This window comes from Penaeus chinensis, chromosome 26, assembly GCF_019202785.1.
Source record: "Penaeus chinensis breed Huanghai No. 1 chromosome 26, ASM1920278v2, whole genome shotgun sequence".
NCBI classification, from domain to species: Eukaryota; Metazoa; Arthropoda; class Malacostraca; order Decapoda; family Penaeidae; genus Penaeus; species Penaeus chinensis.
This window is the reverse complement of record NC_061844.1, coordinates 8,092,617-8,117,234: the sequence shown is the minus strand read 5'-3', so window position 1 is coordinate 8,117,234 and position 24,618 is coordinate 8,092,617. Positions and strand designations below refer to the sequence as shown.

The following is a 24,618-nucleotide window of genomic DNA, read 5'->3' as shown; positions in this document are numbered from 1 at the left end:
GCCGGAAGAACGGACGCTTCGGCCGCCGACAGAAGTCCCGGCCGTTTAATCAATGAGTGAGCAAAGACAAGAGTGCGAATGACTGGCTTCCATGACAGAGGGAGAGGCTTCAGCGCCGCTCCAGTGCCTCTTGTCGGGCGAAAAAGATTAATAAATAAAATGGGAAAGATATAAGAAGGAAGGAGGGGGGAGGGGGGAGGGAAGGGGGAGGGGGAGGGGGAGGGGGAGGGGAGGGGTGAGGGGGAGGAAGGAGGGAGAGATGAAGATGGCGATGGTAGGAGGGGGAAGAGAGGGAGGGAGGAGAAGAGTTGGGATATAATGAATAGAAAGAAAAGAAAAGAAAAAAAAAGAAAAAAAAAAATTGTCAGCCACGCACACAATCCACGTGCATCTCTCCGGCGGGCTCGCTGCAAACCCTTGAAACAAATCTAAGACTCCCTGAACAACTACTCGACCTACCCGGTTCACCTTTGTCTTGGAGAAAAATCTACTCCCCCTCCCCCCCCCCTTCCTCGTGGGCTTTCAAGAACGCTACTATTGCCTCCGCGTCGGCACTAGGAAACTCTGGACGAGAATTTAGCACAAACACCTACAAGTGTTGTTTACACCGCATGGTGGCCACATGTCCCCCGTTTGTTCCCTGTTTACCTTCACCAATACCACGCGTCTACTGCAGCGACTGAAACCCTACCGGAATTTTTTTTATTTTTTCTTTCTTCGTCTTCTTCGTCCTTGCCCTCGTATTCTTCTTTTACTTCTACTTCTTGTTCTTCTTCCTTTCTCCTTCTTCTCCTTCTTCGTCTCCGTGTCCTTCAACTTATTTTCCTTCTCCCTTTCTTTCTCCTCCTCTCCTCCTTCACCGCTTATTACTCCTCCTCCTCCTCCTCCTCCCCCTTTCCCCCTCTCCTCTCCTCCTCTCCCTTTCCCTTTTCTCCTCCTCCCCCTCCCCCCTCCCCTCCCTCCCCCTCTTTCCCCTCCTCTTCTCCCTCCTCTTCTCTCCTCCTCACCTCCTCCTCTCCTCCTCATCCTTCCTCCTCCTCCTCCTCATCCTCTCCTCTTCCTCTTCCTCTTCCTCTTCCTCTCCTCTTCTTCCTCCTCTTCTTCCTCCTCTTCTTCTCCTCTTCTTCTCTCTTCTTCTCCCTTCTTCTCCTTTTCTCCTCTCTTCTTCCTCCCCTTTTTCCTCCTCCTCTTCCTTCCCTCCTCTTCCTCACTCTTCCTCCACCTCTTCCCCACCTTTCCTCCTCTCTTTCCTCCTCTCCTTTCCCCTCCTCCTTTTCCCCCTCCTCTTCTCCTCTTTCCTCCTCCCCTTTTTTCCCTCTTCTTCCTCTTTTCTTCTCCTACTCCCCCTCCTCCTCTCCTCCTCCTTCCTCCTCCTACCCTCCTCTCTCCTCTCCTTTCTCTTCTCTCCCCCTTCCCCCTCCTCGTCCTTCCTCCTCTCCAGTCCTCGGGCCCTTTCACTGCGTGTTCATTTTCCTATTCCTCGTCCACGGATATTTCGGGCCCCTGATAAAAATTCCGTGTTGATCTTTTTACTCACGGGGGGCGGGCGCTGCGTATTCCATGCCCTTCGCTTCGGCTCGGAACGCACACGGACCTCATATGAAATAAACATGAAAGTCCCACGGCCTCACAAAGACTCGCTGAGTGCGCCCGTGTTGCCACACACAGGGCATGCACATGGAAACAGACAGACACAAGACAGGTGCGCACATGAACGCATGCACCTGCATCCACACAAACACAAGCACACGCACATTAACACGGCACACACCACACTCACACACCAAATTCACACTCATACATATTCTTTCTTTCTCTCTCTCTCTCTCTCTTCCTCTTTCCCTTTCTCCCTCGTGCAAAATCGGTACCGAAACGAATTACTGGATGGTAATTTCACGAGACTAAATAAACGGAAAACCCATAATAAAAAGAATAAGACAAAAAACACTGTTATCTGATTTTAAAGATAAAATCAAACGAAAACAACAAAGTGAGCAAAGAAAGAATGGAATTATAAACATATTAGGCTCAGTTTCCAGTTTGCAGAGGGAAACAAGCGAACGAGCAAACGCCAGCGGGCAGGCGCGCCGCTGTCATGGCCCAACTCCCTTCGCAAACACCACGTAAACAAGTGCACCACTAATGACCACTTTACCCCCAGCGCATAAGGGTCAAAGTTGCATCCAGCGGCCGTGATGAGCGCGCGGGCGTCTGTGTCAGGTGGGGGAGGGGGGTAAGTGGGAGGGGGAAGCTGGTAAGTGGGGAGAGAGGAAGGGCGGGAGGGCGGCTGGTGGGGTGAATGGGAGGGGAGGGTGGGAGGCAAGGGAGGGGAAGACAGTTAGTGGGGGAAGGGAGGGGGCAAGGCGGTAAGAGAAGGGAATGGGAGAGAATACGTACCACATGGGGGGTAAAAAGGAGACGGGAGGATAATAGGTGGATGGAAAGGGAGATGGGGAAGAGTGGAAGATGGAGAGAAGTGAGAAAGGGAAAGGTGGAAGACGGAGAAAAGAGAAGAAGGAAGGCAGCAGAAGATACGGGACAAGGAGACAGAGAGAGAGAGAGAGAGAGAGAGAGAGAGAGAGAGAGAGAGCAGGGATCGGCAGGTGGGGGGCGGGGGGGGGGGGGGCAGAATGACGGGAGCTCCCTAGGGTACCGTCTTAGTAAGCTGGGCAAAGATTTCCACAAGAAAAGGTGGGTGGAGCTGTTAGTTCACACGGGCCGAATACATTATTTCCCAAATTATTCGAAGGTTTTTATGAATTTATCCCCCTTTTTTCTTCTTTACCTATCGTCCGTTCTCTTTATTTAGAGCTTTATCTACTTCGTATTCATCGTCCTTCATCTATCCATGCCTGTATTCCCTTCCTACTTTTTCTCCACATCTTAATATTAAAAAGCATCTCTGCCTGCCACGTATTTCTCTTTCTCTCTCTCCCTCTCCCATTCTCATTTTTTCCCTTAAACCTTCTCACTTTCTCCCACTCCTACTCTCTCTCCCTTCCCTCCACTCCTTCCCCCCCCTCTCTTCCCTTCTCTCCACTCTTTCTCCCTCTCTCCCCTTCCCTCCACCCCTTCTCCCTCTCTCCCCTTCCCTCCACCCCTTCTCCCTCTCCCCCCTTTCCTCTCATACACCCAGCCTGCTATGACTGGTACCTAGTTGTTGACCCTACCGCCAGAGGGCCCAAGGTCGGCAATCGAGAGTAAAAGTTAAGGTCGGGTTACCTGCTCTAACAGGCCCAGAATGATGCACGCCAGAACTACGCCACACACGGACGATTTCGTTCGTTTATTCGCGATTCTAAGTTCCCCCTGCTATTATAGGTAATCATTTATATCCAAAAGCTATAAAATGATCATAAGAGTTACGTTCCATTCCAAAATCTGAAGAAAAAAAATCGAATAAAGTAGCTATAAAAATCCTTAAAGTTACGCTGCATTACAAAATCTGACGAATATCGAACAAATCCAATTTCACTCCATGTATGTCCAACCTTTGAAACTAGGCCTACCGTCACAGCCTACGGAGCAACTACACCAAACGTTCCTAGCGTCAATTCCACATGTATTACGTCTTTGCTATTAAACTTGCGGTTCAGCCTGGCCACAAAAGGCCCTTTCTTCTTGGCTTACGCGTACTGGCCTCACACCATGTAGGTGCCTCCTTTTAACCAGAATCAATTTGACTCTCTCTTTCTCTGCTATTATCTCCCCCCCCCCCCCTCTCTGTCTGTCTGTCTGAATGTTTGTCTCTGTCTCTCTTTCTCTTTCCTTCACTAAACAGCCGGGGAAAACATTAACATCCTCAAAAAAACAAACAGGTAAATAACCCACATCCACTGAATACCTGCACGGCACTTGTAACCCACTTACCCGCCCACCAACTACCCAGCTCTGACCTCATACAAGCCCCCCCACCCCCAACCTCCCTCCCCTCGCCCACACCATCCCCTCCTTCTTGCAACATACCAATCCACCTGCCAAACTACCACCCACCGAGAATCCCCACTTCCTCTCCCCCCCTCAACCTCTCCCTTCCCCACCCTCCCCTTCCACCCTTCCCTCTCCTCCCTCTCTCATCATCCCCCTTCCTCCTCTTCCCCCCTTCCCCTTCCTCCTCTTCCCCCCTTCCCCTTCCCCTTCCCCACCCTCACCTTCCACCCTTCCCTCTTCTCCCTCACCCATCATCCCAATTTCTTCTCCGTCTTCTCCTTTCCCCCCTTTCCCTTCCCCATCCCCTCCATGTTCTCCCTTCTCCCACTCCTCCCCCATCCTCCCTTCTTCCCTTCTCCCCCCTCCCCTTCCCTATCCCCTCCACCATCCCCTCCATCATCATCCTTCTCCCACTCCTCTGCCTCCCTCCAACAACCCTCACCTCCCCCTCCCCCCCCAACCCTCACCACCCCCTCCCCCCTCCTAGCGAGTACTTATAATGGTTTATCAAGGTTATTTGTAGACTACCTGTTTTGTGTGCGTTTCGGCCATCCGCGTATCTATGACTAAAGCATCGAAAACATCGTTGTGGACAGGAATAACCCTTAAAAAGTTAAGGGAAGAAAAGTATCTGAATTGGCATGTGCATCTACTGGCTTTCGGATCGAATTAAAGGGAGAGAGACAGACAGGAAGAAGAAAGACTGAGGTTACATATAAAAGAATAAGACTAACTTTGTTTTTTATTCACCACATGTATCTGAAAATATCCTAAAAATCGAAAGAGACAGAGAAAGAGAAAGGAGATGAAAGAGAGAGGCGAGAGAAAGGCGAGAAAGGAGAGAGAGAGAGAGAGAGAGAGAGAGAGAGAGAGAGAGAGAGAGAGAGAGAGAGAGAGAGAGAGAGAGAGAGAGAGAGAGAGAGAGAGAGAGAAAGAGAGAGGAAAACAGAAAGAAAAAAATAAGACAGAATCACAGAGAGAAAAAAAAACGAGAGAACGAATGAGAGATACAGCGTCAGATAAAGAGAAAACAAAACGAGAGGCAAAGAAAGAAAGAAAGAAAGAAAGAGAGAAAGAAAGAATCGTCGCCAATAATGATGCGCTAATGTTCTCGATCTGTTGATGAATATTCTATCACGCAACCCTCACCATCCCAATAGGCCATATGATGATTCATGGTGATTCACATTCCAAGATGGCCATGCCCTGACCCTCCCTTTATTGGCCAAAATACAGAAGCTCCCAAGGTCAGTAACGGAATGAATACGTAATGACAGAATGCGCAATACGCTATACTACGCACTGATGTATCGTTATCATTACTATCATTGTTCTTAGTCAAATCTATCTATCTTTATCTATCCTCTCTCTCTCTCTCTCTCTCTCTCTCTCTCTCTCTCTCTCTCTCTCTCTCTCTCTCTCTCTCTCTCTCTCTCTCTCTCTCTCTGTGTGTGTGTGTGTGTGTGTGTGTGTGTGTGTGTGTATGTGTGTGTCAGTCCAATTATTGAGGCCTGAGGGACATCTGCACGCACAAGTCCTTCATTTCACAATGCATCAAAAATACAAAATTTCCCTCGATTTAAAATTCATTCACCAACCAGAACAGACTACATGTTTAATACACTGGCAAAAACAAGTTCAACATTTTCTCTTTTCAATTGTAAACCCAAGATCAAAAAAATCCAAAATCCAAAAAAAAAAAAAAGTCAGACACCTCGATTTCTCTCCCCATCCTTCACCCCCCCCCCCTCTCTCTCTCTCTCTCTCTCTCTCTCTCTCTCTCTCTCTCTCTCTCTCTCTCTCTCTCTCTCTCTCTCTCTCTCTCTCTCACCTTCACTCTCACTCTCACTCTCTCTCTCTCTCTCCTTTTTGCCCCCTCTCACTAAGCCGTTTCCCTCGCTCGACATCCAAACTCACTCCAACTTTCGGGTCATGCTTTTCATCAACTCCGTACCTACATCGATGACTATTCCGACCACCTACGACTACCCGTAATTACTAAAACGATCATTTTAATTTTGTTTTATCCTAAACCTTACTACTACCAAGAACTACCTCACCTACAGCGACCAACGACTACCAAGAACTATCTACAGCTACCTACGACCGCCTACGGCAACTAACAACTAACTACCCACGCCCACCTACGGCTACTGACAACTACCTACCACCACCTACAGCGACCTTCCACTACCACCCACAACAATAGGTTAACCACCAGTTCCTTTCCGCCATACTAACTGTGAAGGCGGCCATTGTTCTAACTTTTAAATGGCTTAAATGGCCGACTTCACCTTACAAGCGTTTGGAATGAGGGAGGAAATTGGGAAGTCGGGGGAGGAGGGAGGGGGGAGGAAGGTGGGGGGGAAGGAAGGTAGGGGGAAGGAAGGTGGGAGGGATGGAGGGAGGAAAGGTTGGAGGAGGAAGAGGAGAATGGGGAGGGGGGCAAAGAGGGGAGGGGAGGGGAGAAGGGAAAGATAGAAGCAGGATGGAGGGAAGGAGGGAGAGGTGGAGGCAGGGAGAGTTGAAAGGAGGAGGAGGAGGAGATGAAGGAGGAAGAGGTGGAGGAGAGAAGTAATAGTAGTATGAGTGGGGGAGGGGGGGGTGAGCATGGGGGTATGGAGGGAGAAAATGTGGGCGGGGGAAAAAACACGACGTAGGTCACTGGCAAAGGTGACCTGTTCGCACTGCTATGCGGTCCAATTGTTCGTTTGATGTTCAAGGAAAACTGCCAGATAGTAGGAGAGAGAGAGAGAGAGAGAGAGAGAGAGAGAGAGAGAGAGAGAGAGAGAGAGAGAGAGAGAGAGAGAGAGAGAGAGAGAGAGAGAGAGAGAGGGGGGGGGGAAGAGGGAGAGGAAGAGGGAGGGAGAGGGAGGGGGAGAGAGGGAGAGAGGGAGAGAGGGAGAGAGGGAGAGAGGGAGAGAGGGAGAGAGAGAGAGACAGAGAGAGAGAGAGAGAGAGAGAGAGAGAGAGAGAGAGAGAGAGAGAGAGAGAGAGAGAGAGAGAGAGAGAGAGAGAGAGAGAGAGAGAGAGAGAGAGAGAGAGAGAGGATGTTTATTTCTAATGACCGTAATGATGATTGATGAAAACGCCTTTTTTTCGAAGATCGGGATGAAAAAACTAGCGGCGAAATTCCTCCCAAAAGATGGGAACTAACAGAAAGCGAAGCAGAAAGACAGAGGATAAACATGTGAAGCAAAAAAGACAGAAAATAAAAAAAGAAAAGGTAAAGCAGAAAAGTAAGAAGATAAACAAGAAGTGAAGCGGAAAGAAAGCAAGAAAAGACACACAAGAAAGAAACCAGGGAATGAGAAAAAAAAAAAAAAAAAGACCCCCCCTCCCACCCGTCAGGAAAACAACAACAACACTCTCAAACTTGGGTCCACACTCACGTTGTGCTCGAGACGGTTGTTGACGGAGTTCACGGCGATCTCCTCGAACTCGAAGGAGTCCTCAGGCCTGTAGTAGATGTAGTAGAGGTCGACGGAGCCGAAGAGCTGCGCCGGCCTCAGCCACTGCAGGTAGAGGTTACCGTCGGGCTGGCACGTCAGGTTGGAGATCACGGGCGCGCCGGGACCCGAGACGTCCGTCTTCACCGTCAGCGGCACCGACGACGTGCCCTCGTGGCGCTGCGTGAACGCCTTCGTCCACACCTTGAAGTTGGTGTTGGGGGCTGTGGGGGGAGGAGAGGGGTTAGTACCTGTCTGTTTGTTTATTTACCTATTTATTTATTTATTTATCTAATTATTTATTTATTTATAGATGGGTGGATGACTGGATTGGTGAAATAAGGTAAGAGATTTGTGAATATGATGAAAGGTGATATGAAGATAATGATAATAACGGCGATGACGACGATGATAAAGAATACAAATATAATGATACCAGTAACATAATGATCATGATATAAAGAACAACAAACAACAAACAACAACAAAAAAAACTATTAGAACGATGATGGTAATGATGCTGACAACAAGACAAAACAAACCAACAACAATCATAATCATCATAACAATAACAAAAATAACAATCACAATAATAGAGAATATACAATAACAACAGCGCACCAAGTAAACGTTTGGATTAGAAGTTGCTTGTCTTTCAACTTCCTCTGCTTTTCTTCATCTCGACAACTTCAGCGCAGTGAGGCGAGCATTGCCCTTTTATGAAGTTCGTGCATTGTTCATAAACTTCTTCGCAATCTGGCGGACAATATGATGAACGCGCCTTTTGTTCAGGCTCAAATGCTGTTAAAAAAAACCACGATAGAAACAGGTGAACGCAAAATCCCTTTTGTTCAAACTAGATACTCAAAAACACGCAGCCAGACCCGTTTTGTTTCGGAAGTGACGCAAAGGAAAAAAAAAAAAAAAAAAAAAAAAAAAAAAATTAGGCCAAATATTTTCATAAAGTGAGGCTGTTTCATCATACAAGTTTGCGACGAGTATTCATCGCAATTTGCATAAACAATGTGGGTGCTAAAAAAAAGGAAAAAGAAAAGAAAAAGAAGGAAAATAAAAAGAAACAGAAGATAGAACATAAAAAGGAACAGAAGAAGAACAACAACATTTAGAAGAAGAACGACAGAAAGAAAAAAAACAATAATAACAAGAAGAAAAAAACAACAACAAAAGAAAGAGAAACAATAACAACAAAGAAAAAATACACATAAAAAAACGTAAAACAGAAAACAAAACACATGGGTACGAAGAATCCAAAACCCACGCTCTCGACACACCTGTTCAATAAACCGGTATGCAAGTCGCGTGGGTTTTTAATTCCCTTCGGCCTCATCCAGCATCGCAAATCAGAGCAATTGAAGAGATCATTTGCAACATTTTTGGCGTCATTATATAATCCACGGTGACTATCATGGTCATCAGCATAATACCAATGAGAAACGTTGAATCACGCACGGCCTGGTTTAAATACCACGATGCTTTCGTAATGGTGGTGGTGTTCTCTTGTCTCTTGTCTGTGTCTGTCTGTCTGCCTGTCTATCTTTCCATTCTATCATTATCGCCCCTCACCGCTCTCGCTTCCTCCTCCCCCATCCTCCCACACCTTCCCCTTCCCTTCCTTCTCTTACCACCCCTCCCTCATCTTCCCTCCTCCGTTCCCTCCTCCTCCCTCCTCCCTCCTCCCTCCTCCCTCCTCCCTCCTCCCCTCCTTCCCCAACCCTTCTCACCTTCCTTATACCCCCCCCCCACCTCAAGGCTGTGACCTTAAAGAGCGATTGGACCCCCTCCCCCCTTCCCCAATCGGTGTCGACGTCACCACGAGCCCCAATCAGCTTGTCCCTTATCAACATGCCAAAAACACGCCACAGCAGTCATCGCCGCAGACAAACAAACAAGCAAGCAACGAAAAAAAAATCAAGATAGAAAACAAAGAACAACGCAAACAAGTGAAAAAATCAAAACAAATGCGAGTTAACAAGTAGGCCTAACGAAAAAACAACAACAAAGAAACGTAAGGGAACACAATGAAAAGTAAATCAAACAAGTCCAAAACATGTTGAAAATTAAGTCAAGAAGCAACAAAAGAGGAATCTGGTAAAACAAAAGTATCAATACAACAACAGCAACAATAACGGTAACGGTGATAATGGCAATAATGTTGACCATAATAACAACAAATAATAATAATGATAATAATAATAATGATAATAATAGCAGTTGTAGTAGTAGTAGTAGTGGTAGTAGTAGTAGTAGTAATAGTATTAATCATAATAATAATAATAATAATAATAATAATAATAATAATAATAATAATAATAATAACAATAATAATAATAACAACATCAACGACAAAACAACAACAATAACACTAATAATGACGATAACAACAGAAGTAAAAATAACAAACAGCTAAAAAGGAACAATTCCCATGAGTCGATATATTTGAAGCATATGACCTTCGTTAAAAAAAGAAGCTCTGCTCTTTCACAGTAGTCTAATTAAAACTATAATCTGATATCCAATTTCGAAATTATTTACTGATACAAATATCGGTTAATCCTTTACCTTTTAATGACCAAAAAAGGACGACCATTCTCTCTCTCTCTCATTCTCTCTCTCTCTCTCTCTCTCTCTCTCTCTCTCTCTCTCTCTCTCTCTCTCTCTCTCTCTCTCTCTCTCTCTCTCTCTCTCTCTCTCTCTCGTTCTCAAGCTCTCGTTCTCTCTCTCACTCACTGTCTTTCTCCCTCTCTCCCTCCCTTCCTTCCCTCCTCCTACTCGCACCTGCACTTATCGTGCGGATGGGCGTGAATGCAAATGCGTATTACTTGTGCGTATTGCTTGCACGTGCTTGGGGGGCGACGCGCGCTGGCTCCTCCTGGGGGTGACACGCAGGCACCCTCTGCGGCGGCGGGAGCGGCGACGGCCCGGCCAATTAGCCCATCATTACCTGCGGTCCAGCGCGGTCTCTGGGCCACTTAACCTCCGAGCCTAACTGGTCTCCTTTGTTTATATAGGGTTCTGCCATCTGTTGACGTTTGTCTGTCTGTTTGTATGTCTTCCTTTATTGTCTGCGGTCAAGGTGGAAGGAAGCGATGATGGGGGAGGGGGAGGTGGAGGAAGAGGAAGTGAGGGGAAATAAGGAGGAGGAGATAGAAGACAGACCTATCTGTCTGTTCGTTAACCCCCCCCCCCCCTCTCTCTCTCTCTCTCTCTCTCTCTCTCTCTCTCTCTCTCTCTCTCTCTCTCTCTCTCTCTCTCTCTCTCTCTCTCTCTCTCTGCCTCCCTCGCTATTTCCTCAGTCCAGCCCTGTTTTTGTCTCTTACACTCCCTCCCTCCCTCCCTCCCTCCCCCTCCCTCCCTCCCTCCCCTCCCTCCCTCCCTCCCTCCCTCTCTCCATCTCTCCCTCTCCGTTACACATTCACACAAACACATACATAAACACACACATACACAAACAGATACGTACGCCAAGGCCACACTTACACGGCGAGTGGGAACATTACCCTTACTTATGCGCACCGCAACAATTTCGCCTTCGCTCACGCCTAGTCATTTTCAAGATCACATAATGGGGAGAGGGGGAGGGGAGGGGAGGGGAGGGGAGGGGAGATAGGGAAGGGAAGGGAAGTAGAGGGGAGGGGAGGGGAGGGGAGGGGAGATAGGGAAGGGAAGTAGAGGGGTAGGGGAGGGAAGTAGAGGGGGAGAGGAGGGGAGAGGAGGGGAGGGTAAGAGAGGGAAGGTGTTAGGGCAATGGGGATGGAGGGAGAACAGGAAATGGGATAGAGGGAGGGAGCGTGAGTATAGGGAGTGGGGGTGGGTGTGGGGGAGGGAGTGGGGGAGGGTGTGGGGGAGGGAGTGGGGGAGGGTGTGGGGGAGGGAGTGGGGGGTGGGCGTGGGGGAGGGAGTGGGGAAGGTGTGGGGGAGGGTGTGGGGGAGGGAGTGGGGGAGGGTGTGGGGGAGGGAGTGAGGGAGAAGGGAGCGGGGAAGAGAGAGGGAGAGGGAGGAAGGCACACTATTTTTTGTGGGGGGGTTATGGTGGAGGGGCAGGAGGAGGAGGAGAAGGAGGAGGAGGAGGAGGAGGAGGAGGAGGAGGAGGAGGAGGAGGAGGAGGAGGAGGAGGAGGAGGAGGAGAGAAGAAGAAGGAGGTGGAGGGGGTTGCATGCCACAGGAAGTGGGTCACTGTCGCGCATTTTTCGAATCTTTTGTTTCGGAGGACGTCGCGGTGGCGTCCATCTTTGTTCACTTGTTTTCTTACTCTTTTATCCATCTTTATTATTCCTTTGTTTGTGTCTTGCGGGGAGAGGGAAGAGGGATGGAAGGAAGGGGTGGAGGAAGGACAATGGAGAGGGGAGACGGATGGAAGGAAGGGGGGAGGAGGGGAAAAGGGGAGGGGAGAGGGGGAGAAGAGAGAAACAGGGAAAGAGGGGAGGAGGGGCAGAGGGGTGGAGAGGGAAGAGGGGGATGGTTAACGTCTCAGCGGTCTTCTTCGCCAAGGGAAATATGGGAAGGGAGTTGACGAGGTGGAAAGGAAAGGAAAGAGAGAGAGAGGGAAGAGAAGGAAACAGAAGGGAAGGGAAGAAAACAGAAAGGAGTAGAAGAGCGAGAAGAGCGAGAAAAGTAAAAAGAAAAAAAAAACTAAAAAAGGAGAAAGATGAAAAGCGGAAAAAAAGGAGAAACGACAGCCACGAGAACACACACACACACACACACACACAAAAAAAAAAAAAAAAAAAAAAAAAAAAAAAAAAAAAAACAAGAGCGAGGGAGCGAAAGACACAAATAGGCAACGCAAAACCGCATAAAACCGCATAAAACCGCACAAAACCCAGCCCTTCGACCCGGCACCGCGCGAAATGCCTCGGCCCGCCAATCGTGACCTTCCCGCGCCAGCCGACCTTTCCGCTGCATCCAAAGTTCATCTTCCCGAGGGCGAATCTCTGACGGGAACTGATTGGCGAATCGCTTACCTCTCCCGCGCCGGATTCGGTCGCTTGCGCTTTATGATACGGAACGAGTTGGTAAAGAGTTGGTAAAATATATATATATATATATATATATATATATATATATATATATATACATATATATACCTATATATATACACAGACATATATAAATATATATACATATATATATATAAATATATACATACATATATTTATAGATTCATATATAAACATATAATGATGATGATGATGATGATGATGATGATGATGATGATGATGATGATGATGATGATGATGATGATGATGATGATGATGATGATGATGTTAATGACGGTGACGATGGCGACAGCAACAATACTGATAATAATATATGAGCCCTTGGTACCCCTTTAACCCCCCCCCCCCCCTTCCCTTTCCTGGGCACACCTACAGCTCGCACCCAGCTTCCGCCGCCCCGACCATCGGCCACATTAACCCACCTGCCACGAGAACCTGCTACTCCTACCCCCTCCCCCTCCCCTCTCTCCCCTTCCTCTCTCATCCTCTTATGTTACTTTCCCCTTCCTCCACTCCTATCTCCTCCTCCTTCTCCATTTCCCTCCACTTCCCTCCACTTCCCCCTTCCTCTTACCCTCCCATCTCCTATCCTCCTACTTCCCTCTATCCTCTATCCCCGTTCCCCCTCCCTCACCCCTCGACCACTACCTCCCTCTCCACCCCTCCTTCCCTTTCCATCCCACCATCCCTCCCCCCTCCCTCCCACTCCCTCCCTCCCTCCCATGACCTGCGTCAGCGCCCCCATCTGCCACCTGTCAAAGCGTCAATCACAGGCTAATACAAGGACGAGGTTGCAAGCGCCCCGCCACCGGAAGCCAGCCAGATGCGCGCGCGTGAGCAGCTGATCATGCACACGAGCTTCCATGCAAACGTACACACACACACACACACACACACACACACACACACACGTGGATACAATATAATTACATAATTAGGATTACAAATATTAGGTAATAAGACAATGGAGTTAAAATAACTAATAAGACTTAGCAAGCAAATTTCACAAAATCCCGACCGTGAATGCCACTTGCTTCGATTTGCAACCTGCATGTCTTAAGTTCTCTCTCTCTCTCTCTCTCTCTCTCTCTCTCTCTCTCTCTCTCTCTCTCTCTCTCTCTCTCTCTCTCTCTCTCTCTCTCTCTCTCTCTCTCTTACATACAAGCACAAAGAGGTCGGCAAGTCTTTAGTATCTAAAAATAACACAATAACCCAAATTGGGTGCACTCTGATAAAAGCTATAAGAATACGAGGATAATGAGATCAGGCCCCCAGCTTCCACGATAATGAGAAACAAACCGCCCCCACCCCTCTCTCTCTCTTTCTCTCTTTCTCTCTTTCTCTCTTCATCTTCCTCTTCCTCTTCCTCTCCCCCTGTCTGTCTGTCTCTCAAATTCTCTAGGTTTTTCACCCACCCCCCGCCCGTTGTCTGCCCTTCTGTTTCCAATTCCACTCCACTGTATTTCCTTCTCCATTCCCATTTCTCTATCCTCCTCTACCTCCTTTTCCTCCTACCACCCTTTTTTCTTCTCCCCACTCCCCAATATCTTAATCATCACATCGTTTTTTTTCTCTCCTCACCACCTTTCTGTGCGCCCAAAAGACTTGACTGGGACGCCCTCCGGATACGCAACACATGGCTACCCATCCACGCTATCCCCCCCCCCCCTTCTCTCTCTCTCTCTTTTTCTTTCTCTTTCTCTTTCTCTTTCTCTCGCTCTCTCTTTCTCTCTCTCTCTCTTTCTCTTTCTATTTATCTCTATTTCTATCTCTCTCTCTTTTTATCTGTCGCTGTCTCTTTCTCTTTCTGTCTGTCTCCCTGTCTCTCCTTCTCTGCCTATCTCTGAATCTATCCCTCTCTCTCTCTCTCTCCTTCCTTCAAGCAAGCAAACACAAAGACGAAACACTAGCATACGCAAAATAAGCACACATGTAATATGAGACACATATCAGCTTGAAACTTAAGACCTAAAAAAAAAAGAAGATATGCACGCAAAATAAAACTTTTGCTTGCACAAGAATCCCCCGTATCATTTGCAAGGTGACGAGCAGCAACGAGCTTTTCCCAGCGCGTGCGTGTGCAACATCCTCCCTCCCCCTCTCCTCCCCTTCCCCTTCTCTCTTCCCCTTCCCCCTCCCTCCTCCATCCCTTCTTCACACTCTGCAACAACCCGTACATTGCATCACAGCGCCGTTGCCAAATTGTTGCAATATCTTCCGTGAGAATAGTAAAAAAAAAAAAAAATCTATCGTTCCGAGACTGCCACTGCTAAGGGCGTCGCGTCCTTCGGATCTGGGAGGGGGTGGGGAGGATGGGGGTGGGGATAAGGGTTGGGGATGGGGTTGGGATGGGGGGTGGGGATGGGGGGGGGAGGTTGGGGGTGGGGGTAGGGGTCGGAGGACGGAACGGGAAAAGGGGGGAAAGGGGGAGTTGCGGGATAAGGGAGGGGGAAGGGGGAGGGGGAAGGGGGGAGATAGGGGAAGGGGGGGAGATAGGGGAAGGGAGGAGGAGGATGGGAGTATCGGGGGTGGGGAGAGCGATGGGGATTAGGGGGGGGGGGGTAGGGAAGGGGAGAGGAAGGTATGATACCAGGGATTTCGGGCACTGGGGCCATGAGAAGAAGTGTAAAGAAAATAGTGGATGAGAAACGAAAAAAAAAAAAAAAAAAAAATAGAAAGAACAGCCAATGAAAGGATGAAAATAGAACGGGAACGGAGTAAGGGGAAGGGAAAGGAAACACGGAGAGAAAAAATAATGGGAAATAGAAAGGGAAAGGGGGAGAATAACGTAATAAGGAGAAGAGGGGGGGGGGGGGGTGACGAGAGGGAGCGACAAGTTCGTTGCTAATAAGTTCTGACTCAGGAGTGACATGAGACGCTCCGCCGCCCTTCCTGGTCTGCCTTCATCTGCCTCCTCAAGGAGCGAAGGACAGGGAGAAGGAGAGACGGAAGGAAGGAAGGAAGGGAAGGAGAGACGGAAGGAAGGAAGGAAGGGAAGGAGAGACGGAAGGAAGGAAGGGAAGGAGAGACGGAAGGAAGGAAGGGAAGGAGAGACGGAAGGAAGGAAGGGAAGGAGAGACGGAAGGAAGGAAGGAAGGGAAGGAGAGACGGAAGGAAGGAAGGGAAGGAGAGACGGAAGGAAGGAAGGGAAGGAGAGACGGAAGGAAGGAAGGGAAGGAGAGACGGAGGGAAGGAAGGAAGGGAAGGAGAGACGGAAGGAAGGAAGGAAGGGAAGGAGAGACGGAAAGGAAGGAAGGGAAGGAGAGACGGAAGGAAGGAAGGGAAGGAGAGACGGAAGGAAGGAAGGGAAGGAGAGACGGAAGGAAGGAAGGAAGGGAAGGAGAGACGGAAGGAAGGAAGGGAAGGAGAGACGGAAGGAAGGAAGGGAAGGAAGGAGAGACGGAAGGAAGGAAGGGAAGGAGAGACGGAAGGAAGGAAGGGAAGGAGAGACGGAAGGAAGGAAGGGAAGGAGAGACGGAAGGAAGGAAGGGAAGGAGAGACGGAAGTAAGGAAGGGAAGGAGAGACGGAAGGAAGGAAGGGAAGGAGAGACGGAAGGAAGGAAGGAAGGGAAGTAGAGACGGAAGGAAGGAAGGGTAGGAGAGACGGAAGTAAGGAAGGGAAGGAGAGACGGAAGGAAGGAAGGGAAGGAGAGAAGGAAGGAAGGAAGGGAAGGAAAAAAAGAAGGGTGGATAAGAAGGAATACAGGAAGGATGGAAAGACGAGAGAAAATACAGAAGGAAGAATGAGAAAAGGTGAAGAAAATATGAAACAAAAAAGGAAAGGATAGAAAAACAGAAGGAAATAAAGGTGAAGAACACAAGAATGGAAAGGAAGAACGAGAGGAAAGGGCAAAAGGATGCGAAAGAAGAAAGCGAAAGCAGAAAGCGCAAGAAAGGAAAGGAAGGGAAAGGAAAGAAAAGAAAAGAAAACGAAGGAAGGATGACAAGAGGGGACAGGAAGACAAACCCCCTTTGAATAATCTTCCCTAGGCTGTCAGTCTGTCAGTCTCTCCCTCTCCCACACAAGGCTTAAGTGATCCAGCTACTCATTTGTCCCGTCAATGAATAGTTGCCATTTGTTCTTAGGAAGACACTGACAGACAGACAGACACACACACACAGAAAGCGGGGAGGGAGGGAGGGAGGGAGGGAGGGAGGGAGGGAGGGAGGGAGAGAAGGAAGGAAGGAGGGAGGAAGAGAGAGGGAGAGGAGAGGGAGAGGGAGAGGGAGAGAGAGAGAGAGGGAGAGAGAGAGAGAGAGAGAGAGAGAGAGAGAGAGAGAGAGAGAGAGAGAGAGAGAGAGAGAGAGAGAGAGAGAGAGAGAGAGAGAGAGAGAGAGCGGATGAAACTAAAGAGATACATCAAAAGAGGGAGAAACTAAAGAGACAAGAGAGATGGAGAAGCAGAAATGAAGAGAGACAAGAGCAAGGCAGGAGGAGGAGAAAGCACCACTTGAAATCACACAAAGAAACTCCAGGACAAAGGAAACTCAAGAAAATGAAAATTATACGTAGTGCCACCAAAAAAGGAGCGAGTTCACGCAAAGCAGACAGACAAGCAGAGAAGATCCTCATCTGCCCTCCCTCACCCCTCCCCCAGGCTCCTCCCAACCCCTCCGGTCTCCCTTCAACCCCTTTAGTCTCCCCTCAACTTCCTAATCTCCCCTCAACCCCTTCCCATCTTCCCTTACACCCCCCAATCTCCCCTCAACCCTTTCCTATCTCCCCTCAACCTCTTCTCCTCTCCCTTCACCCCCAGTCTCCCCTCAACCCCTTCCTATCTCCCCTCAACCCCTTCTCATCTCCCTTCACCCCCCCAGTCTCCCCTCAACCCCTTCCTATCTCCCCTCAACCTCTTCTCGTCTCCCTTCACCCCTCTACTCTCCCCTCAACCCCTTCTCATCTCCCCTCACCCCCCCCAGTCTCCCCTCAACCTCCTCCTCCTAATCTTATCCTGGCCCCCAGCCCCAATCTCCCCTCAACGCCCATTATAAAACTCCCTTCGCCTTCCACCTAATTTCCCCTCAGCCCACTCAACCCCAACCCAACCTCCCCTAACCCCTGATCATTCCGTCTACTCCCATCCAATCTCCCCCAACCCCCCCCCCCCAATCATATAACATTAACGAATCCCTAAAATAAATAAATAAACAAACGAAATAAATAATAATCAAATAAATCAATTCATCTAACAAAAAATAAAATAATAATAATTAAAAAAAAAAAAAAAAAAAAACTCGCGGCACAATGCACAAAGCGCGTGGACACCTGACAGTCACAGATGACGTAACACAGGCCCGTCTGTCACGCGGCATGTATGGCAAGACACCAAGATTTCGTACCCGCTTTTGTCACCCGTCTCGCTCTCTTCTCCTTCTCGTTCTTGTCTTTATTTTACATCTCTTTACTTATGATACTTATTAATTAATTCTTCATTACACTTTTTCTTCTGATTCACCAACTCCCTCAGTTCTTTTTTCTTCTTTTTTTCCTTTTTTTTTCCTCTCCTTCCATGTTTTTCTCTTCTCTTCTCCCTCTCTCTCCCTATTTGCTCCTTCTATTCCTATCCATCCCCTCTCTTATCTTTCATTTGTTACGATCTTTCTCGTCTCCCCCTTTTTCCTCGCACAATATTTTTGAGAGAGAGAGAGAGAGAGAGAGAGAGAGAGAGAGAGAGAGAGAGAGAGAGAGAGAGAGAGAGAGAGAGAGAGAGAGAGAGAGAGAGATAGAGATAGAGATAGAGATAGAGATAGAGATAGAGAGAGCGAGAGAGAGAGAGAGAGAGAGAGAGAGAGAGAGAGAGAGAGAGAGAGAGAGAGAGAGAGAGAGAGAGAGAGAGAGAGAGAGAGAGAGATAAGGATAAGTCCGATATGCGAAGCAGAGCCTCGCCCGGGCTATGCCCATGAGGGGAGCCCGGCCTGTGCCGACTAATGCCGACTCGCTAACGTGTGTCAGCTGGTGCTGACTCGGCTGAGCTTAGTCCTTACCCGCCGTGGTGCCCAGCCACGGCAGTAACCTCCAGGCGACAATTGCAACTTCTCGCGCCTGGGCGGGGCGCGAACCGCCGACCCCTCGGATGAGAGGCCGACACGTTACCACTGTACTAGCCCGGAGGCTAGAGAGAGAGAGAGAGAGAGAGAGAGAGAGAGAGAGAGAGAGAGAGAGAGAGAGAGAGAGAGAGAGAGAGAGAGAGAGAGAGAGAGAGAGAGAGAGAGAGAGAGAGCGAGAGAGAGCGAGAGAGAGAGAGAGAGAGAGAGAGAGAGAGCGAGAGAGAGCGAGAGAGAGCGAGAGAGAGCGAGAGAGAGAGCGAGAGAGCGAGATAGCGAGAGAGCGAGAGAGCGAGATAGCGAGAGAGCGAGCGAGCGAGAGAGAGAGAGAGAGAGAGAGAGAGAGAGAGAGAGAGAGAGAGAGAGAGAGAGAGAGAGAGAGAGAGAGAGAGAGAGAGAGAGAGAGAGAGAGAGAGAGAGGGCGAGTGGGGCAGGGGACAGGGGAGCGCCACCCCAACCACCGGTAACCGTACGCTCCGAGGGGATGGTATTCCGTTACTCGAGACCGCTGACTCATCTCTGTCGCCGTGACGCCAGTTGTACTCCCTCGCCCTCGACTGCTTGCGAAAAAAGACGAGGTTTATTCTACGAGACAAAACGTCAGCGCCATAACAGCCACGGGTACATGACGGCATTGTCTAAATCCGGAACGGCGAGTATGCACTAGGGAGCACGTGGACACAAGTATACTTACACACACAGATACATACATACACGCATTCAATCGCACGCACGCATGCACGCTCCTACCCCTTTCTGTGTGTGTGTGTGTGTGTGTGTGTGTGTGTGTGTGTGTGTGTGTGTGTGTGTGTGTGTGTGTGTGTGTGTGTGTGTGTGTGTGTTTCTCTCTTTCTGTTTATCTCTTTCTCTGTCTATTTCTGTCTAACTCTGTATGTCTGCCTCATTCACTTACTCACTCACTCACTCACTCACTCACTCACCCATCCACTCACTCACCCACTCACTCACTCACACTCTGATAATATCGTCTCCTGGCTAATACATAACGTGATAAATGTAACAAATTAATCCCAAAGATAACACGCGGCAGATAACATTTTCTTTGAAGTCTTTCCGAGAGTTCATAAGAAACAATAAAATTAATATAAACTTTAATCGCATCTATTGAATAAAACGATCTGCTTATGTAATGTCATTATATCTTTTTCAATAATAGAACCCATGACGCAAGGAAGCCACAACTAAAAATAAACAAATAAATTAATATATAAATAAATAAAACTTTTTTTCTTCTTCCTTCAAAGATTTATATTTTTTTCCGGAAATCACGAAATCACTGGATATAATGCAGACAACAAGAAATAATTCACGAATGAACTTAGAAAGCGAGAGAGGTCAATGGAGGAGGAGGGGAGGAGGAGGGAGGAGGAGGGAGGAGGGGGAAGGAGGAAGGGGAAAGAGGGAGGAAGGAGGAAGAGAAGAGAGGCGAGAAGGAGGAAGGGAAGAGAGGGGAGAAGGAAGGGAAGGGAGGGAAAGAAGAGGAAGAGGAGAAAGATATATAGATAGAAAGATATATATAGAGAGATAGACAGACAGACACGCACACACAAACGCACAAGCACACACACACATATGAACACACTAAGGCACCTCACCCCAATGTTATCACAACAGGCGGAACTTTTTAACAATAGAATGAAAAAAAAAAAAAAAAAATATATATATATATATAAAATAATAAAAAAAATAAGGTTTCAGAGGACGGAAACCCCTCCCACCTTATTACAGATACAGTATCGGTGAGACATCGCCTATCAATTGATGCATTACTGGGTCTTATCAATACCCCCCACCCCCACCCCCCTTTACCCACCCACAAAATTCATCACAAAACGGTTGTGTTTGTTTTCGTATGACCTTCACGAGGAGGTTTTATATATATATATATATATATATATATATATATATATATATACACATACATATATATATATATTTTCTTCTTCTTCTTCTTCTTCTTCTTCTTCTTCTTCTTCTTCTTCTTCTTCTTCTTCTTCTTCTTCTTCTTCTTCTTCTTCTTCTTCTTCTTCTTCTTTGTGACGCGGAAATACATTGTTGTGTGTTTTTAATATTAATGATAAATGAAAAAGATGACCTGCTTCCTATCGTTATCGTATTTTAAATTGGGGGGGGGGGGTTCTCTCCTTCTTGTCTTTCTCATAATCTTTTTGTCTTTCTCACCCTTATTCTTTGTTTGTTTGTTTGTTTGTTTTTTGTCTCTCTCTTAGTATTAATGTCCCTGTCTTCTTCCCTCTTATTCTTATTATTTCTGTCCTTCCGCCTCGGCTTAATATAAACTACCACAAAAATAACATTTTAAAAACTACGCGAGTTCCAAACAGTACAAATTAAAGAAAAAAAAATACACATCCTCATACATAGTATAAAAAAAAACAATAACAATGACCACTATACCGTAATTCCCCCCTCCCCATCTCCCCCTCCTTACCCCCTCCCCAATTCCCACGCGCCCCTCACGCCTCCCTCCCACCCTCCGCCCCTCCCTCCCTCCCTCTCGCCCACCCACCCACCCTCCCCCCTCCCCCCTACCGCCCTCCCTCCCTCCCCCCTCCCCCCCTACCGCCCTCCCTCCCCCCTCCCCCTACCGCCTTCCCTCCCTTCCCGCCCTCCCTTCCTCCCACCCACCCTCTCCCTCCCGCCCTCCCTCCCTCCCGCCCTCCCCTCCCTCCCTCCCTCCCTTCCGCTACCTGTTCGTCATTGTGAAAATACGTTTCTCGAATTTCCGGTCTATTATCCATTTCCTTTCTACTTATTTTAGGCCTATCTTAGTGCCATGCCACTGGGCGTTGTCCTAGGGATTCATATTCTGGTCATTTATCGATCCTATCTATTAAGTTTATCATCTCCATCCATATCTATTTCCCACAATTAATATACAAATGAGGATCTGCATTGGCTGAATCATTTCTGAAAAAAAAATGATCTAACTGAAAACCATATTTCTATAAACACAAATAATAATAACAATAAAAAAAAATCTATATTGCTTACTTAACGAACACCAAAAGAAGAAAAGAAAAATAAGCTATTTCCCAAAACAAAAAAACATCGACCTTCCACCTACCAGGATCTAGACCAAAAAAAAAAAAAGAAAAAAAAAAAAAAAAAAAAAAAAAAGTAATAACCATAATAACATTTCAAAAGGAAAAAAAAAAAAAAAAAAAAAAAAAAACGAGACAAGAAAATCGTCTTATCACTCAACATCTCGCAAGACGTCTTTATCCTTCACGCAATCACAAGAAAGCCCCTCCACTCGATAACGCCACGACACGGTGCATGGGAAGGCACGCGCCAGCCAGGAACACGGAGGGATTGCGTCATCACGTACGGCTGCTACGTCACCGCCGCGGATAATACAATTCTCTAGTGTCGATATATATTTTTACATTTTCAAGGACAATAAACTTCGTGTGATTCATATCATTACCATATCATCACCATTATCATTATTATTTCCTTATCATTTTATTTTTATCATTCGCATTAGCATTATTATTATTGTCATTATTAATATCATTATCATTATTATTATTATCATTATTAATATCATTATCATTATTATATATCATTATTGTTGTTGGTGTTGTGAGTTTCAACATTGATGTTTTACTTTATCATTGTTGACACTATAATTTTTCCTTACTTTTACAATCATTCATCATCATCATTACCATCATCGTTGCTATTACCACTATTATCATTATTTGTATCACTTATCATCACTGCTATCATGATATTAATAAAATCATCAATATTATCACAACCATACCTATCAATATCTTAATTATGACCACCATTATCATCATCACGATTTGTTTTATTATTATTTAATTCTTCTCATTACATTCTTTCGTCCATTTCCTTTCCTTTTCGGTCAGCTGTTAATATCCCAAATACAGGCGATGCCACCCGCTCTGCATCCTGTTTCCTACATCCTACATCCTGACCGCGCATGCATCCTACTTCCTGACCTTCTATACGTGCCCTTTACCTGTCAGTTTGTTTCTCTTTCTTTTTCTTTCTCTTTCTCTTCCTCTTTCTCTCTCTACTCCTCTTTCGTTCTCCCTCCCTCTCTCTCTCTCTCTCTTCCTCCCTCTCTCCCTCTTTCCCTCTCCCCCTCCCTCCCTCTTCCTCGTGACTTTGTCGAGGTTCGCATGTTTACAACTTCAAACAGCTCTTCCCGTTTTCTGTGACACCCACATTTACGCCGCCTCCCAAAGATCGTTTTCTCATTTCCTATTTCACGCACGTTTGCATCGCCACATCAGCATTTTTCATCGGCTTTCTATATAGTTTTTAACTTCCTCCTCCGTCACACCTTTTAAATTTCTGCCTCTTTGCCCCCCCCCCCCCAAGTCTGCCCCCCCTCTCTCTCTCTATCTATCTCTCTCTCTCTCTCTCTCTCTCTCTCTCTCTCTCTCTCTCTCTCTCTCTCTCTCTCTCTCTCTCTCTCTCTCTCTCTCTCTCTCACACACACACACACACACACTCTCTCTCCCTCTCTCTCTCATCTTCATCTATGCAACCCTCCTCCTTTTCCCTGCATCTTAGATCCTCTTCTCTCTTCTCTTTTCTTTCTTGCCTCCTTCCCCCACTCCTCCCCCCTTTCTCTTCATATCCTATCTTCTCAGTTCTCGTACCTTCGTTCTCAACCTCTCTCTCTCTCTCTCTCTTTCTCTGATTCCCAACTTCTCAACTCCCACCCCCTCTTCCCCACCGTCTTCCACCTCCCCACCTTCCCAACCCCTCTCTCTGCTCCCCACCTTCCCAACCCCTCTCTCTGCTCCCCACCTTCCCAACCCCTCTCTCTGCTCCCCACCTTCCCAACCCCTCTCTCTGCTCCCCACCTTCCCAACCCCTCTCTCTGCTCCCCACCTTCCCAAACCCCTCTCTCTGCTCCCCACCTTCCCAACCCCTCTCTCTGCTCCCCACCTTCCCAAACCCCTCTCTCTGCTCCCCACCTTCCCAACCCCTCTCTCTGCTCCCCACCTTCTCCCCCCCACCCCCTCCTTTCGTTAACGACCTCTCCGACGCCAAACATCAATTACAGTGAACGTCATTTCCGGTTTCCTTTCACGGTCCACAATGGAGACGATTTAAGAAAGAGAAAATAAAAAAATAAAAGACAATGTCAAAAGAGAAGACAGGGTAATGTGAAAGAGACAGAGAGAAAGAGGAAGACAAGAAGAGGAAAAGATAAATCACAAAATCAAGAAATCGTATAACATGAACAATAAAAGCAAATCAAAATAACGGAGATGGTGGCAGATAATGAAAATGACAACAATTGCACTTATCTAAAAAAAAAAAGGGAAGAGAAGACAGAAAACTGCTGATAGACAGACAGATAGATAGATAAAGAGTAAGTGACTGACACAGACAAGAGAAAATTTCGCCAGAGTGCTGATGCTGATGCTGCTGAGTCATCCTTTCATCTCCAGCAGCTGATGCGCCCTCATACAAAGCCATCCTCGGCGGTGGAGGGGGAAGGGGGCGAGGCAGGAGGGGAAGGAGGGGAGGGGGAGGGGCAGGAAGAGAAGAGGGAGAAGGGAGAGGATGGGGGGAGGGGGATGAGAGAGAGAAGGGAGAGGAAGAGAGAGAGAAAAGGAGAGAGGAAGAAGAGAGAGAGAGAGAGAAGGGGAGAGGGTAGAGGAGGTGGGAGAGGGAGAGGGAGGGAGAAGAGAGTGAGAGAGGAAGGGGGGAGGGTAGAAAGGAGGAAGAGGGAGAGGGGAGGGGGAAGCAAGACTGAAAGAGGAGGAGGGGAGAGAAGGGGGAGGGTTGGAAGGGGTTGCAATAATGAAGATCCGGGATGTCATCATAAAAAATAGCTATAGCGATAATAAACGAGGCCTTATTAAGTTATAAAACAATAGATACCGGGAAAACATAACAAATACAAATCATTACAATAATAATTATAATGATAATAATAATCATGATAAAAATAATAATACTAGTAATGATAATAATAAAAATGATAATAATAACGATACCAGTACTTTTAATAATAATGATGATGATGACGATAATATTATCATTATTATCATATGATAAGGATAACAACAGCTGCAATAGCAACAATAAATCAATAGACAGAACAAGCGCGGGCAGCGACAGATCCCGAAGGAAAATCG

The 24,618-nt window shown here is 47.2% G+C and overlaps 1 protein-coding gene across 1 annotated transcript in view; it reads right to left on the bottom strand.

Moving 5' to 3' along the window:
* LOC125038996 (tyrosine-protein phosphatase 99A-like) overlaps window positions 1–23,953 on the bottom strand; it is a 58,209-nt gene extending 34,256 nt beyond the window's left edge. Inside the window, exons 1-2 of the mRNA XM_047632714.1 lie at window positions 23,860–23,953; window positions 7,323–7,603 (exon numbers count right to left, since the gene is read on the bottom strand). Coding sequence (XP_047488670.1) covers window positions 7,323–7,603; window positions 23,860–23,953 — 375 coding nt within the window. The remainder of the gene's footprint in view (window positions 1–7,322; window positions 7,604–23,859) is intronic.
* Between the last annotated feature and the right edge of the window lie 665 nt (window positions 23,954–24,618).